Below are 18,004 nucleotides of genomic sequence, written 5' to 3' on the forward strand. Positions count from 1 at the left end.
GCCTTATAACCGTGGTTTTGAATTCTATATCCAGTCGTTTGTTTTCCTCCATTTCTTTCATTTGTGATCTGATTCTTTGACGCCGCATTTTCACTGCTTCCCTGAGTTGGTAAGGTAGATTTGTCTACTAGGTTTCCAATATGGCCCAGTGGGTCTGCCTCCCCAGTTAACCTGAGGTGGACACTCTTGGTGCACCCCTTTGTGGACTGTGTGTACAGCCTTGTTGTAATTAAGTCTTGATTGTTGTTGGTATCACTGGGAAGAATTGACCTCCAGGCCAGTTGGCTGTAAGGATCAGCTGTGTCTATGCTGGGAGAAGTTCGGTGCTGGAGACAGCCTTATAGGATTAGACTTGCCAAATTGCAATAGCCTCTGTACTCAGCTTGGATGGGGTGGAGTCTCAGTCTTGGCTTCCTGTCAGCCTTACCCTTGCGCGCACGTGCGCGCCTTCAGACCTCCACCTTCCCTGGCTCCTGAGTCTCTGCCCGAGAGTCCAGACTCCCCCCACAAGAGTGTGGGTCCCCAGGGGCTCGCCTGGAACCGGGGTTCACTGCAGTCAGGAACCTCCGACTCCCTTCCACTAGGGAAAGCCTGTGGCAACCTCCTCAGCCTTTGTGCGCACTGGCGTGCGCGCACGCACTTTCAGTCCTCCGCCTTCCCCGGCTCCGGAGTCTCCGCCCGAGAGTCCAGACTCCCCCCACAAGAGCGTGGGGTAGTTTTGAAATTGTTGTGCGAGGCAGCAGTTTAGGTGCTTACCTATGCCGCCATCTTGGTTTTCTCAGGTGTATGATTTTTGTCCAGTCTCTTCCCACACCCCCCACACCCCTTTTCCCCCAAGGATTGTCAGTCCACTCCCTTTCTATGCCCCTGATTCTATTATATTCACCAGATTATTCTGTTCATCAGATTTTTTATTCACTTGATTTTTAGATTCACTTGTTGATAGATATGTATTTGTTGTTCATAATTTTTATCTTTACCTTTTCTTCTTCTTCCTCTTCTTAAAGAATATCTTTCAATATTTCATATAATACTGGTTTGGCGGTGATGAAATCCTTTAGCTTTTTCTTATCTGTGAAGCTCTTTATCTGACCTTCAATTCTGAATGATAGCTTTGCTGTGTAGAGTAATCTTGGTTGTAGGTTCTTGCTATTCATCACTTTGAATATTTGTTGCCACTCCCATCTGGCCTGCATAGTTCCTGTTGAGAAATCAGCTGACAGTCGTATGGGTGCTCCCTTGTAGGTAACTAACTGTTTTTCTCTTGCTGCTTTTAATATTCTCTCTTTGTCTTTTGCTCTTGGCATTTTAATTATGATGTGTCTTGGTGTGGTCCTCTTTGGATTCCTTTTGCTTGGGGTTCTGTGCACTTCCTGGACTTGTAAGTCTATTTCTTTCACCAGGTGGGGGAAGTTTTCTGTCATTATTTCTTCAAATATGTTTTCAGTATCTTGCTCTCTCTCTCTTCTTCTGGCACCCCCATTATTTGGATATTGGTACTCTTGAAGTTGTCCCAAAGGCTCCTTACACTATCTTCATATTTTTGGATTCTTTTTGCTTTCCCGGTTGAATGTTTTTTGCTTCTTTATATTTTAAATCTTTGACTTGATTCTTGCGGTCCTCTAGTCTGCTGTTAGGTCTCTGTATAATATTTTTTACTTCAGCCAGTGTATGTTTAATTTCTAGTTGGTCCTTTTTCATATCCTCGAGGGTCTCACTAAATTTATCGGCCTTTTCTAGAAAATTCTTGAAAAACCTTATATCCGTGGTTTTGAACTCTATATCCAGTCGTTTGCTTTCCTCCATTTCTTTCATTTGTGATCTGTTTCTTTGTCTCCGCATTTTGGCTGCTTCCCTGAGTTGACAGAGTGGCTTTGTGTGCTAGGTGTCCTATAGGGCCCAGTGGCTCAACTTCCCCAGTTACCTGACGTGGACACTCTTGGTGCACCCCTTTGTGGACTGTGTGCACAGTCTTGTAGTAGTTAAGCCTTGATTGTTGTTGGTATCACTGGGAGGAATTGACCTCCAGGCCAATTGGCTGTGAGGAACAGCTGTGTCTACGATGGGAGAACTTCTGAGCTGGAGACACCCTTATGAGGCAAGACTTGCTTCAGTGGGGCTTTGGTGCTCACTGAGTCTGCCCCCTGAGTGTGTCCCTTATGGATCTGAGGAGTTGTAATCTGGATGGTCCTACTCTGACCCCTGGGTACACTGGCTCTTGGATCTCCAAGGAGCTGCTAATTTAGCCTCTGCCTGAGGCCACCCAGCAGGAGCTATGGAGAGATCTGCAGATTCCTCTTCTTTGTTTGGGTTTTGGAGGTGCCCAGATGAGGCGCAGCTGTGAAGCATTGCAAGCTGCTGTGGGCCTTGGGCCTTCTTTTGGATGTTCTGGTTCTCTCTGACTCAGCTGCAGTTTATTAGGTAAGTTTAGATTTCAAGGGACCAGGCCATTCATATGCAAAAGCCTCTGTACACAGCTTGGATGCGGCAGAGTCTCAGGGTGCAGCAAACAGCAATGGCTTCCTGTCATCCCTGCCCTAAGAGGACCCCGGGTCTCAATGTCCCTTGGTAATCGCTGCAAGCACCTCTGAGAGAAAGCCACCCTCAAGTTCCGCCCGCTGCCAGACAGTCCAGTTTCTCTCCGAATGAGTCTGGGTTCCCAGAGTCTCGCCCGGAACTGGAGTTCAGAGCAGTTGGGAACTTGTGTTTCCCTGCAGATTGAAAAAGCCAGCCGCGTACTCAGTTGCCAGCCCTCTCCACACGCGCGCCTCCATATCTCTGCACTTTACTTCCGCAGCTCCTCTGAGTCTCAGTGTGTTTTTCTCTTTCCTTCTAGTTGTAGAATTTCCACTCAGCCAGCCTTCCTGTGGTAATCGATGATGTCCATTTTGTCTTTTTGTTGTAGTTTTGAAGTGGTTGTGTGAGGCAGCAAGTTCAGGTGTTTACCTATGCCGCCATCTTGGTTTCTCCCCTTCAGGCCCTTCTTTATCTGGAGTATAAAGTTCAAATTCTTTAGACTGTCCTTCAACTTCTTTTCTCTGTGTAAGTTTACTGTTTCTCTCCCTCACCCCCCAAACATGCACACAAGTACCCACATGCATATACACTAGTGTACACATACACGTTTGCCAGTTTCCTTCTGAGGGGTTTAAGCAAGACCCCCTCTTCCCTGCCATTCTAAAACCATTGTCATCTTCAAACCTCAGATCAAAACTAGTCTTCTTCAAAAACAATTTTTTGTTTAAATAGGTCTAAGATAACTTGTTTTCTTTTCCTACAATATATAAACACCCAATTTTATTTAAAAACGATAGGTGATTACTTTTATATCTTTATTTTTTAATATATTTTTATTGATTTCAGAGAGGAAGGGAGAGGGAGAGAGAGATGGAAACATCAGTGATGAGAGAGAATCATTGATTAACTGCCTCCTGCACGACCCCTACTAGGGATTAAGCCTACAACCCAGGAATGTGCCCTGACCGGGGATTGAACCCTGACCTCCTGGTTCCTAAGTCGACACTCAACCACTGAGCCACACCAGCCGGGGCTACTTTTATATCTTTAAGTATTTGTATTTTACAAGAATATGTATTTGGTGTAGGAAAGATTAGAAAAGCAAATCAAAAAACAAAAAAATAGACATTGTTCATGTCTCATGTAGATATTTTAATGTCTATAGATGCGGTTTATGGCTGTGTATATATATGTGTGTGTAATATTGAAATGTTATCTATATTACAATCTTAGAATCTTTTCACTGAACAGTATACTATGAATATCTTTTCATGTCCGTAAACATGCAGATTATCAATTTCATGGCTGTATAGTCTTCTTTTGTATTAATGCACCCCATCCTAGTTAGCCAGCATCTTAGTGTTAAACTCTGATCACTTTTAAATTCAGTCTTGTGTGCTTTATTCTTGCATTTTCAGATATGTAGTATGAATCCTAAGTTCTCTGTTAGAATCAACCCTGGCTAGATTTTAAATCCTTATAGACGGGGAGGGGGACTGTGTGTTAGCTATTCATAATACCACTGTGATAAAAGTTGGTAGACTGAAAGAAAAAATCTTCTCCAAAATAAACAAGAAGAGTAGAATTTGTGCCACCATCATTTATGATGTGTCCCGGAGGGCCTGGGCTAGGCTTTATAATGGGTTGGCATCTGTGTCATCGAAGTTTGTCACAAATTCATGGGTGTTAAAGTGTTACTCACTCAGGTTCCCTAAGCTCTTGGCTTCCTGGCATGAAAAAGGAGTGAAATCCCAAGTTGTAAACCTGCAAAGGGCTCAACATTCAATAACTGTTTTCAGCCCAGGCTAGTGGTCCAGGCCTCCCACGGTGCCTCTTCTCCCACTTGTCTTTCTGACCACCTAGCTTACCCACAGCTTAAGGCTATGTGCTGATAAAAATGCAGGCTTCCTCAAGAAAGATCCCTTTTTAACTCTTCTTTTTTTTTAAATATATTTTTACTGATTTTAGAGAAGAAGGGAGAGGGAGAGAGAGATAGAAACATCAATGATGAGAGAGAATCATTGATTGGCTGCATCCTGCATGTCGCACACTGGGAATCGAGCCCACAACCCGGACATGTGCCCTGACTGGAAACTGAACCATTAATTCCTGGTTCATTGGTCAATGCTCAACCACTGAGCCACACTGGCTGGGCTCCACCCAATATATCTTGAAGATTGTTTTATATTAATAGATAAATAGCCTCCTTATTCTTTTCTATAGCTATAAGCTATGTAGTATTCCATTGTATGGACATATAATTTGTTTGTTTGTTTTTATAAGAAGGGCGAGGGGGAGAGAGAAACATTGATGTGAGAAAAAAACATCGACCAGTTGCCTCCCGCATGTGCCCTGACCAGAAATCGAACCTGAAACCTTTCAGTGTACAGGATGATGCTCCAACCAACTGAGCCACAATGGCCAGGGCTGGACATATAATTTTAAGTTAACCAGCCCCTTTGGTGGACATTTAGGTTGTTTTCAATCTTTTGCTATTTCAAAAAATGCAATGAATAATCTTGTTACGTATGTAGGTTATTTCCCAAATGTATAAGTTTATCTCTAGTATAAATTCCTAGAAGTGGAATTACTGGGTTCAAAAGAATGTTCATGTGTAATTCTGATCAGTCTTGCCAAATTGCCTTTTCTGCCCTCTCCAGCAACATATGCATACTTTCCATCCACCCCCATCCTTGCCAAACTGGTATTTTATCAGACCTTTTGATCTTTGCCCATCTAATGGGCAAAGTGAAACATGGTATCTTGGTACACTTTCACTTTACTTTTTGACTTTTAGTATGAAAAATTTCAAATGTACAAAAAAAATAGAGCCCTAGCCAGTTTAGTTCAGTGGGTAGAGTGTCGGCCTGTTGACCAAAGGGTCCCAGGTTCGATTCAGGTCAAGGGCACATGCCTTAGTTGCAGGCTCCTCCCCAGCCCGGGCCCTGGTCAGGGCTCATGCAAGAGGCAACCAATCAATGTGTTTCTTTCACATCGATGTTTCTCTGTCTTTCCCTCTCTCTTCTACTCTCCCTAAAAATCAATGGAAAAATATCCTCAGGTGAGGATTAACAACAACAACAAAAAAGAGATAAAAGTAGAATGAATTATCACTTAGATTTAACAACTGATAATATTTTGCCATATTTGCTTATTCATTTGGGGGATTGAAGTATTTTTTAAAGTAAATTGAAGATCATCATGACATTTTACCACTAATACTTTAGTGTGTATCTCTGAAAAACAATAATATTTTTCAACTAACCACAATACCATTATTATACCTAATATAATTAACAATAAGTCTCCAATATAATCTAATACCCACTTAATATTCAAATTTTCCCAGTTATCTCAAAATGTCTTTTATGATTCATTTGTTCAAACTAGTTAAGGACCATGTATTAGACTTTTGTGTGTGTGTGTATATATACTTTTAATTTGCACATCTATTTTGAGTAGTTTGGATAACTTTCTACACAATTAAGAGACTTTTGTGGTTTTTCTCTATTAATTCTTTGTTCATGTCCCTATGTACATTTTGCTGTTGGATTATTGGTCTTTTTCCTTACTAATTTGTAGGTGCTCTTTACACACTAGGTCAGTGGTCGGCAAACCGCAGCTCGCGAGCCACATGTGGCTCTTTGGCCCCTTGAGTGTTCTAACGCCACTTCAAAATTGACTCGCTCAGGCCGAAAACCGACTTCTGCGCATGGGCCACGAAGTTTCAATCGCACTGTATGTGCACGCCCACACGTGGTATTTTGTGGAAGAGCCACACTCAAGGAGCCAAAGAGCCGCATGTGGCTCGCGAGCCGCAGTTTGTCGACCACTGTACTAGGTCATTAGCCCTTTGTGATATCTTTCTTCCTTTGTTTGATATGTTTGACATCTTTCCTCATTTGTTTGATTTTGCTATGGTATTTTATCCCACACAAAAAAATTTTAACATAGTTGAACTGTAGGTCTTTTATTTTTTGGATTTTGAATTTTGTGTCATATTCCCTAAACAGAGGTTATTTAAAAAAAAAACAACAACATTAAGTTTGGTAGTTTTATGGTTTCATTTTATACATTTAAATTTTTTACCCAAATGAAATGTATCCTGAAGTATGAGGTATAAATTTAATTTTTCTGCCCGAACCGATTTGGCTCAGTGGATAGAGCAGGCCTGCGGACTGAAGGGTCCCAGGTTCAATTCTGGTCAAGGGCATGCACCTTGGTTGCAGGCACATCCCCAGTAGGAAGTGTGCAGGAGGCAGCTGATTGATGTTTCTCTCTCATCAATGTTTCTAACTCTCTATCCCTCTCCCCTCCACTCTGTAAAAAATCAGTAAAATATTTTTTAAAATTTTTAAATTTTCCTGGATAACTGTCTAGTTTTGCCAACATCCTTTGCCCAGTGACCTGTCTTTCTCCTTATTTGAAACTAGAGGCCTGGTGCACGAAATTCATGCACGGGGGGGGGGGGGTCCCTCAGCCCAGCCTGCACCCTCTCCAATCTGGGACCCCTCAAGGGATGTCCGACTGCCCATTTAGGCCCAATCCAGGTAGGATCAGGCCTAAACAGGCAGTCGGACATCCCTCTCACAATCCAGGACTGCTGGCTCCCAACTGCTTGCCTGCCTGCCTTCCTGATTGCCCCTAACCGCTTCTGCCTGCCAGCCTGATCACCCCCTAACCACTCCCCTGCCAGCCTGTTTGCCCCTAACTGCCCTCCCCTGCAGGCCTGGTCACCCCTAACTGCCCTCCCCTGCAGGACTGGTCACCCCTAACTGCCCTCCCCTGCAGGCCTGGTCACCCCCCCAACTGCTCTCCCCTGCAGGCCTGGGTCCCCCCCAACTGCCCTTCCCTGCAGGCCCGGTCACCCCCAACTTCCCTCCTCTGCTGGCTTGGTCACCCCTAACTGCCCTCCCCTGCAGGCCTGGTCCCTCCCAACTGTCCTCCCCTGCTGGCCTGATCGCCCACAACTGCCCTCCCTTGCAGACCTGGTCCCTCCCAACTGCCCTCCCTTGCTGGCCATCATGTGGCAGCCATCTTGTGTCCACATGGGGGCAGTCATCTTGTGTGTTGGAGTAACAGTCAATTTGCATATTATTCTTTTATTAGATAGGATTAGATAGGATATAGGCCTGGTGCACAGGTGGGGGCCGGCTGGTTTGCCCTGAAGGGTGTCCCGGATCAGGGTAGGGGTTCCCTTGGGGCATGGGGCGGCCTGGGTGAGGCGCCTGTGGTGGTTTGCAGGCTGGCCACGCCCCCAGTGACCCAAGCAGAGGCCCTGGTATGTGGGATTTATTTATCTTCTATAATTGAAACTTTGTAGCCTTAAGTGGAGGCCAAGGCAGGCCAGGGCTGCAGAAACTTGGCTTCCTCCATCTCCTGGGTTAACTCAAGCCTCCTGCTCTTTCCAGCTCCGTGGCTGCTGCCATTTTTATTGGGATTTATTTATCTTCTTTAATGTAACATTGTAGTCTTGAGTGGAGTCCAAGGCAGGCCAAGGTGTGTGGAAAGCTTGGCTTCCTCCATTGCAGAGGAAACCCAAGCCTCCTGCTCTCTCTGTGGCTGCAGCCATCTTGGTTGGGTTAATTTGCATACTTTCTCCTGATTGGCTGGTGGGCATGGCTTGTGGGTATAGCAGAGGGACGGTCAATTTTCATATTACTATTTTATTATATAGGATGCCACCTTTATCAGATAGGAACTGCATATGTGTACTTGGGAGTATTTCTATGTGCCTATATCTATGCATATACTAGTACTACACAGTTTTATTATTATAATTTTATACTGTGATTTAATATTTGATAGAAAAGATACCTGAGAAAATTGTTCACCCTTTATTACCTTGCTTTTTTTGAATTTTTGTAGCTATTTTTAGTTGCTTTTCCCAATGAATTTTCTTATAGTTTCTCAGTTAGCCTAAATTTAAATTACATAATTTATATAGATTTAAAATAATATTAAGCATATAGGTCAATTTAGGGTAAACTGATATTTTGATGATATTGGGTTTTCCTATTTGAGAACTGGGCATGCCTCTCTACTTATCAAACCTTTTGTGTGCCTCAAGAATCCTTTTTTTTAAATTTATTTATTGTTGACAATATTATAGATGTTCCCCATTTTCCTCCCCTTTGTACCCCCTCCACCCAGGCCCTGCCCCACCCCCGGCCTTCCCCACTCTATGGTCTGTGTCCATGGGCTATGCATATGTGCATATATGTTCTTTGGTTAATTTCATCCCATCTCCTTTACCCCCCTTCCCTCTGAGATCTGTCATTCTGCACACTTCTTTTTAAATTTAAGCTGTCTGTTTACTATCATTGGGAAGCCCTACAAATTAATATTTCAGGAAATAACCCCGCCGTGTCTTCCGTGGTTCCTTTTGCCTCTAGAATGAAATCTAAACTACTTAGCCTTTTATTCAAGGCTTTCCACATCTAGTTTAAAGCCTGTTTTCGACATGTTTTCTTCTTACCTGTAGCTACTCAGTAGTCCCCTCGTATGAGCTCTGCTCTTTCTGCCTCTGCGCGGGCACATTCCGCCTCCCTGCTCCACTCCTCCTCTGCCTGTCCAAAGTGGTTTTCTTCGTGAGCTCCTGCCCCTCCTTGACAACTCCAATTAGAAATGACCTCCCTCCTCTTTGACCCCAACCATTTATTGTCTGTGCCGTTTATCTGGTAACTAATCCAATATTACCTGGTGGCAGCTTTTGTATTATTAAAATGAACTGCCCTTTATCTCTTGTATGGTTGCAAAATTAACTATTTGTGGGTTTGTGTCTTATTTCCTCAGCTAGCCTGTGAGGCCCTTGGGGAGAGTGAGCCTGCCTCGTGTTCCCCGCAGCATTTAGAATGGGCCTGCACGTAGTAATAGTAATAGTAATAGTAATAGTAATAGTAATAGTAATAGTAGTAGTAATAGTAGTAGTAGTAGTAGTAGTAGTAGAAGTAATAGTAATAGTACTAGTCGTCATAGTAGTAGTAGTAATAGTAATAGTAATAGTAATAGTAATAGTAATAGTAATAGTAGTAGTAGTGATGCTGACGATAATAGTTAACATGACAGCAAGCTTTTTGTGGGCCAGGTACTGTTTTAAGCACTTTCCATGTATGAACTCACATATTAGTGGATAAGTATTTGAGTTTTGGTATTGTGGGTTTACTTGGCCTCAGACTAAACCTTTTTATTTTTTTAATATATTTTTATTGATTTCAGAGAGGAAGGGAGAGGGAAAGAGAGAGATAGAAACATCAGTGGTGAGAGAGAATCATTGATTGGCTGTCTCCTGCCCTCCCCTTACTGGGGAGCAAGCCCGCAACCTGGGCATGTGCCCTGACTGGGAATTAAACTGGCAACCTTTCGGTGCATGGGATGGTGCCCAACCAACTGAGCCACACTGGCCAGGGCTCAAACTGAACCTTTGAAGAGGGGTATAAAGGAAAGACCACCCAGTCACGATGCCCAGACAGTAATTCTAGCTCCTTGGTCAGAGTTTTCTGGGGAAGGCCTGACATGTAGGGAGGAATGAGGATGGCAACAGCTGGGAAGAAAGGGAGAGACACAAATGGGAATGGAGAGGCCCTGGACTTGATGGCAGCAGAGGCAGGAGTGGCTCCGAGTCAGGCCGTGATGACAGACTTGTCTCCTTTCCTGTGCTGGCTGGGTTAGGGCCCTAGAAATAAGGCCTGTGCTGGCAGGGCCTTGCTGAGGCCTCCTTTCCACAGCAGGTCCCTGCAGAGTACCCCAAGTCCCCTGGGGACGGCAGGCCCAATGCACGGCCGCCTCCTGGGCCTTTCCGAACCACCCGGGTTCCCAGCCCAGCTGGCTCCCAGCCACCGCCTCTCCTGCACTTGGAAGGCTCCTGCTGGGCCTGGGCCATGCTGGGAGTGAATGTGCTGAGTGTGCTGATGTGGAGCAGCCGGAGCAAAGGAGCTAATGGAAATTAATCCCCACCCCTGGGCCTTTTCTCTCCCGTGGCCAACATAGCTTCTCGGAATCTCTGCCATGTCTCCACCCTGCAGTGTTTCAGGTGCTGGGGATTCTGGGCAGCTTCACCCCAGCCTTCAAGTAAACGGAGGCCTGGATGTCGGATGCCTGCCTGCGCTCTAAACCTGCGCCTCCCATATTTGGGGGGCCAGGAGGCATCGTTCACGTGCTGAAAACTGGGGGCATCACACTGATTTATGTGCCAACCCAGCAGCCTAGAACTAAATCCCATGTACCCAGCTAGGCACACTTTGTTACACTATGCTAGGCACAGGTGAGTGGGTCTCAGCAACCACGTAGTGAAATTTTTGGAATCTTAAAGACAGAGAAAATGAGAGAAGAAAGGACTTTAGTGTTTTTATTTCTTATTGATTTTTAGAGAGAGAGAGAGAGAGAGAAACATTGATGTGAGAATGGAACATCGATAGGCTGCCTCCTGTGCACCCCCTTCTGGGGATTGAGCCCGAAACCCAGGCATGTGCTCTGACTGGGAATCAAACCAGCAACCTTTTTGGTGCCCAACCAACTGAGCCACACCGGCCAGGGCTAGGACTTTAGTGTTTTTAGACACTCACCTCTAAAGGGACTGAAAATTTTAGCCCCTTGGTCAAAAGCTCCACAACTGATTGGAAGGGCTGGCCTCTTAAAGGACAGATCTGGGTTGTCCAGCCGGTGTGGCTCAGTGGTTGAGCATCAGCCTATGCACCAAGAGGTTGCTGGTTCGATTCCCCATCAGGGCACATGCCCGGGTTGCAGGCTCGATCCCCAGCAGGGGGACATGCAGGAGGTAGCTGATCGATGTTGATGTTTCCTTCTCATCGATGTTTCTATCTCTCTCTCCCTTTCTTCTCTCTTTAAAATCAATAAAAACCTATTTTTAAAAAAAGAACAGATATGGGTTTGGGGAACTGCTCCGTGGGACTGTGGCAGACTCTGTGGGATCCAGACATGTCCCAGAATAAATGCAACTGCTTTCCGTTAATTACATCATCAAAACTTCAGTTGTATTTTACTGAAGCAGTCCTTGAAATCAGAAAAGTGGTTTAATTCACTGCCAACAAAAGAATAAGGGGTCTTTTCCTTCTGAAACTTTGCCCAATCCTAGAATGAATGAATGCCATTTCAATTTTATATTTATATAAGATTTGTGTATTTAGCTGTAGTATTTTCTTTTCTTGGAAGTCTTATTTAGATGGCTGCCGTTGAATTCTCTATATGTGATTCCAGCGCTCGTCATATTTATAATAGAGTATGTCTGCCTGAAAAATAGGAGCCGTCCTTCCTGTCCTTGAATAACCCACCTCCCCCCAGAGCCTGGCACCTGATGGGTATACAGTAAACATCTGCTGGGTGAATGAATAAAGGACCTGAGCTCCTAACACTAAAATAGCCATGCAGGAGGAAGGAATTTGATGCTGTGAGCCTCAGGAGCCGCCAGGATTATACCCTCGAGGCGGTGCTGACTGGACTTCTCTTTTTGTTGTTAAATAGATATTTAATAATTTAAGAAGCCAGCCCTCCCACAGCTGGGGCTCAGTTGAGAAGACGACAGTTAGCCTGCCCCTGAGGCACTGACATTCCCTCCTGGCTGTGACTGACCCTGGGGATCCTCCATGGCTCCAGGCCCAACCAGGTCAGCTCCTGCCTGGAGTCTTCAGCCAGAAACCAGAGGCCCAGAAGCCGGTTACCACAAACAGTTCACTAAAGCAAACAGATGGAGGTTCACTCCTCTTCCTCTCTTCTCTCCCTTTGCTTCTGTTTTTCTACCACTCTTCTCTCTCTCTCACCCTCCCCCAGTCTTTCTCCTAGCCCAGCCTTCTGCCCTCCTCCAGCATCTTGGTCAAGCTTCCCAGCCCTAACTGGACAGCTCGCCAGGCTTTACAGCGGTGCTGAGAGGCATCCACCTGAACTGCTACGGTGTGGGCCAGAAGCCTGGTTTGGCTGATGCTGACTTAGGATTGGGGGTGGGTGTCATGTCAGCTCCCGGGTCTGAAGGTGGAGAACCCCTGCCTGCCATTCTGGGTGTGAGAGAGATAGTCATGGGGAGCCGCCGGCCACGCCTCTGTTATCCCTAACCCCACTCAGATCTCAGATTGCACATGGTCTCCCTGTCTCCTTGTTCATCATTCCTTCCTCCCTCCCCGGAGCTCCTCAAAGACAGGCAGTTTGTTTTCCCTTCATGTGTGATCAGGCTAGCACAGGCCTGCACCAGCAAGAGCTGGATCAGTGTCCACACATTCAGCCACAATACAGCTATGGGTAGCCACTGTGTCGGGTGCCAACCCTCAGGGAGATAGAGGTGAGCAAGACAGACTTCCCTGGGCCCAAGGAGCCTGCAAGACAGACTTTAAATTAGTACAAGTGTGAAGAGAAACATAAATGAGAAATGCAAGCGCGAGGGTCAAGGCACACAAGGGGAGACCTGACCTAGGTGAAGGGTCAGAAGAAACTTTACAGAGAAGAATCTTACACCGCCAGGATGATTCCTAAAGGATGAATAGGGTTTAGGGGAAAGAATGGGGTGAGGGAGGGGTCAAGAGAGACGATTTAGCACAGGGAATATTTGCTGAATGGGTGGTTTGGTGAAGCTGGCATTGAAGTCTAAACTCACTGTCACAGTGGTACAGAACATTGTGACTGGCACAGGAAAACGGATGAATGAAGCATGGGTGTCTTGATACTGTGCATGGAATGGGGTAGTGGGAGTTATCTCTTCATTGGCCCCATCACAGCACGTGGGCCCGTGTTGCCACAAGGCTATGCTCTGATCAAAATGCTTCCGGGAAGGGTGTGGAATAGATACATCAACCTCCTTTGCCAGAGCTGGGGGACTCTGGGATTCAGAGAAAACCCTTTGATTCCATGCCATTGCCCATTGACCTTGCCCACCTTGGGAACCTAACCTAGGACTCTTCTCCCCACACAGATGAGCGAGAAGTTGTTCAGAAGAAGACCTTCACGAAATGGGTGAACTCGCACCTGGCCCGCAAGTCCTGTCGCATCACCGACCTCTACAAGGACCTGCGGGATGGACAGATGCTCATCAAGCTGCTGGAGGTGCTCTCTGGAGAGATGCTGGTAACGCTCCTTGCTGTGCTGGGGGCCCTGTGGCTGGGGCCATCCCCCTTCAGGAAAGATATGGTCTGGGGGCATCTCCAGTTCTCCTGGCCTTCCAGGTTTCTCCCTATTCTTTTGGGAGGTTTTCATACTTAATGATGCGAGGTGTCCCCGTGGCTGGCTAGGTTCTCTGACCTGTTCTCAGAATTTCTTGCCTCCTCTGGCCTCTGCCAGCCTTCATGCTTCGCCAGGAAGCCATGCGGAGCTCTTAACTTTCTCCACTTGGGATCTGGGCATCTGTGGCTGGTCTGCAATGGCCCACCCTCAGCCTCCATGCGCAGGCTGAGATACATGGATTGATGGATTCCCATTACCCAGCTGGAGAAATGTGCACCCTTCTTGGATTGGAACCAAGGGAAAGTGTGGAAGATGCTGTCTTGTGTGTTCCACTGCTCTTATGAATGGAAGTTTATTACAGGCCCTCTCGGTTGTAACCCACCAGCAGTAACGTTGCCCCTGAGGGAGAACCAGATTTAGGTCCATGTTTTCCTCAGTTACTTTCATTGTGACCTTGGGCCTATCAGGCAAGACCTTCTTTGCTTCGTTTCCCTGAGTGTAAAACTAGGGAAATAACACCAGTGCCTAATGAAGTGATCTAAGATCCTCAGTGTCTGGATGAAAAGGTGCCACATTCTTCTGTTGCCTTTTCAACTCCAGGCTAAGTTCTGCCTCTTACCCTGCATTAAAAGCCCACTAGTGAGAATTACCGCCGGGAACCCTTCAGATGATGAGCTTACCCATCAATGGTGGTCCCCTTGAATTTTGGCTGGGGCCATTGGGGGGTGAGGAGGGAGGAGGTTGGATGGTGGGATGGACCCATTATTAGACACCAAACTGAAAGCCACTCTTACCACCAACTGGCAGTAAATAGTCCTTATCCCTGTGCTTGGCACATACTAAGTGCTCAACTATCAGTTACTTACTGTGTTTGAATACCATTTATCACCCACCCAGAAGGCTTTATTTAGTCCCAGGCTCAGTACTGATGCAGCTTGATTGCAGGGTGCTTGAGGGAGGGAACCTCTGAACTTTGCTGAAAGAATGGGGTTGGAAAGTGTCAAGGCGTGAGTGTGGGAGTTGGAGTTGAGCCAAGAGGGTGGAGGGTGGCTGCTGAAGATAGGAGCTGGTCCAGGCTGCAGCCACCTCTGTAGTCACTATGAGGCCCCTCCATGCCCATGGGGGCCACTGCTGTCCCCCAGCCAAAGCCCACGAAGGGGAAGATGCGCATCCACTGCCTGGAGAACGTGGACAAGGCCCTGCAGTTCCTCAAGGAGCAGCGTGTGCACCTGGAGAACATGGGCTCCCACGACATCGTGGACGGCAACCACCGCCTGGTCCTGGGCCTCATCTGGACCATCATCCTTCGCTTCCAGGTGGGTTCCCAGAGGGCAGAGGGAGTGGAGGTAGCCTCTCCAAGCCAGGCAGGTCTGGGAATCTTATAAAATGGTGACTAAAGTGGGAGTGTGTGTGTACACTCTGGGAGGCTAGAAACCTGTCCTGTGGGAAGGAGTGACCCTCCTCTGCATCGTGACCCTCCTCTGCATCGTCAAACTGTTGAAGCTCCGGGCAGGCTGTCAGTCAACGGCGTGGCCCTGTAAGAGAGAAGGGAGAATTTAGTAGCTGGGCTGAGACAGGGGTCCTCAAAACTACGGCCCGCAGGCCACATGTGGCCCGCCAAGGACATTTATCCGGCCCGCCAGGTGCCACTGCCTGTCCTGCTTAGCAGCCGACTTGTCCCGGGCCCGCAGTGCGCATAGGAATTTGTTCATAGTGTTTTTTTTAAACTATAGTCCGGCCCTCCAACGGTCTGAGGGACAGTGAACTGGCTCCCTGTTTTAAAAGTTTGAGGACCCCTGGTAGAAGATCTGCTTTTTGTCCCCTTCCTCCTATGTGTGTAACTTTCTGGGTTTTGACATAGTTTCATTCAGAAATTGCAAAAACAGTACAGAAGATCTGCTTTTGTGTTTGAATCAGAAACTTCTCTCTTCCCACCCTGAATTTCAAGGTTTGTTGTTTATAAGGGAATTTAGAAAGTGAGAGGGAAGGAAGCAGGACCTTCCACCTGCTGGTTTGGGGACAGAAAGAGCCTCGTCAGAGGAGGGAAGGGAGAGCCCGGCCGAGTGCTCTCCGGGGTCCCATCTCACCGTGTAGGGGGTGCGATGAAACAGTAACAACGACAGGACAGGACAGAATGAAAAGGGAGGAGAAGCTCCTGATCCAAATCCAATACCTTCCGGCGTTAGTGCTGCTCCCAGCCTTGCAGGGCATGTTCCTCCTGAGGAGGAACCCAGTGTTGTGTTTATTCTCAGCATCCCATCAGAGCTATCAAGTGAGCCATCTCGTCACTGCCCCTGCGTGTTGTTGACACTGCCTGAGGCAGGGAGACAGGCCACTGGGACCCAGGCCTCAGGCTGTGGTGTTGCTGCTGCCGGGCTGTCAAGACAGACCAGAGGGATGGCTAGGGAGGAGGAAAGGGGGAAGGAGCCCCCCCATGGAGAGCAGGAAGGCCTGAGCCAGATGCAAATCTAATTCCTCTCCCTCTGCTTCCTTCATCCCCAGATTCAGGACATTGTTGTTCCGGAAGGTCCGGAAGGTCGTGAGACGCGCTCGGCCAAGGATGCGTTGCTGTTATGGTGTCAGATGAAGACAGCAGGGTATGCCCTGGGAACCCGCTGCTGCCACGTTCCCCACCCACCTGCTCCCCTGAGCACTGCCGTCCCCAAGGGACATGACACCATCACCCAGAACTATAGCAGCTTCGGAGTAATGGATGCACAGTCTATCCTGACCTGATTCTTTGGGGCCTGGAACACAGGGTTCCTTTCCAAAGCTGTGTGGGCCAGACTGTGGGGTCTATTGGGTGTATGAGTCTTTGGGGCCCACGGCTGCCCTCATGTGGAAGTGGCTTGAGGAGAGACAAGTCCATTCCTCTCCTGTGTATTGGCCCCTCAGTTCATACGCTTGTTTGGGGCCAAAAAGAATCTTAATGTTTCTCTTGGATGCAGCTACCCCCACGTCAATGTCACCAACTTCACCTCCAGCTGGAAGGATGGCCTGGCCTTTAACGCCCTGATACACAAGCACCGGTAAGAGGGCAGAAGGCGCTGTGGGGAGGGGCAGATCCCCTGCGGGTGTTGGGACACATTGCGCTCAGCATGTAGGTTGCTGTTCAAGCTTCACGGGAATGTCACCTCTGCTGGTCTTCCTCTCACCCTCAGCAGCCCTGCCTCCCTTAAATTCCCTCTGCTGCCTTCCCAGGTGTGGGTGCTCACAGCTGCCCCCTGCCTCACCCCCAAATCCTCCACTTTTCATGCCAGTGCCCCTCCCTCGATCTGCCAGGGTCTTTGCACCACCTCCCTCCATCTGCCAGGGTCTTTGCACCCTGCCAGGTCTGCCCTGTTGGTGGGGATGCCATGGCCCCCACTCCCTCTGACAGTCTGGCTTTGTCCTCAGGCCTGACCTGATCGACTTTGATAAACTGAAAGACTCCAACGCCCGACACAACCTGGAGCACGCATTTGATGTGGCCGAACGTCAGCTGGGCATTATACCGCTCCTCGACCCTGAAGGTGAGCAGCTCCCACTCCAGCCGTAACTGTAGGGGTGGGAAACGGTGCTTCTTGTGCCGGAGGGAGTGCCAGACTGACAGGGTACCTGGAGGGGTCTAGCCATGAGCACAGCGAGGGGATGGCAGCCAGGCCAGGACTCTGTTTGGGGCCTGCCCTTCAGCTCCAGTTAGTTCCTGGCACCTCATCTGGCCTGATGGGGGCCAGTATAGCCTTTGGGTCCTTCTTTCTTTCCTAACTTATGGTCCATCCTCTCACTAAAATCTCAGGACCATTACTCTTCCATTCCCACCTGCTGCCTATCACTTGGTGCCTGTAGTTGAACTTCATGCTGGAGAAACACGGAGATAAACCCTCTCAGCCTGACCTTTCCAGCTTCCAGGTCAGTCCTGAGAGCACCCTTTCCCCTTGCAGATGTCTTCACAGAAAACCCTGATGAGAAATCCATTATTACCTACGTGGTGGCATTTTACCACTACTTCTCCAAGATGAAGGTGCTGGCGGTGGAGGGCAAGCGCATCGGCAAGGTACCAAGTGTCTCGTAACCAGTGTCACCGCATTTGCCATCCAGGCCTTGACCGCAATGCTGCCTTTCCATCCCAAGAGTTTTGTGCCTGGGCTCCAGCTGCAGTAGGGGAGGGGTGTGGGGGGCAGATCGCCCCCACCAACTTCCTCTGAAGCCGAAGTAATGGCTCCCATGCTGAATTCCAAAGCAGGTTGGCAGTCTGTCCTGAAAGGTGTCCTAGCCTGCACCTCTGAGCCCATCTTCCACCTGCAGACCCATGGCTCATGAATATTCCCCCCGGAACAAAACA

General features: G+C 47.7%; 1 protein-coding gene across 6 annotated transcripts in view; it reads left to right on the forward strand.

Moving 5' to 3' along the window:
* The window catches only part of SPTB (spectrin beta, erythrocytic), a 133,755-nt gene that overhangs the window by 70,312 nt on the left and 45,439 nt on the right, over nt 1-18,004 (forward strand). For all 6 annotated transcript variants that reach the window (XM_080645255.1, XM_080645254.1, XM_080645259.1 and 3 more), the window contains 6 exons: nt 13,433-13,584; nt 14,823-14,996; nt 16,183-16,277; nt 16,629-16,709; nt 17,077-17,192; nt 17,604-17,716. In XM_080645255.1, the coding sequence (XP_080501381.1) occupies nt 13,433-13,584; nt 14,823-14,996; nt 16,183-16,277; nt 16,629-16,709; nt 17,077-17,192; nt 17,604-17,716 (731 nt within the window). The remainder of the gene's footprint in view (nt 1-13,432; nt 13,585-14,822; nt 14,997-16,182; nt 16,278-16,628; nt 16,710-17,076; nt 17,193-17,603; nt 17,717-18,004) is intronic.

This window comes from Plecotus auritus, assembly GCF_963455305.1.
Source record: "Plecotus auritus genome assembly, chromosome: 1".
Classification (NCBI taxonomy): Eukaryota; Metazoa; Chordata; class Mammalia; order Chiroptera; family Vespertilionidae; genus Plecotus; species Plecotus auritus.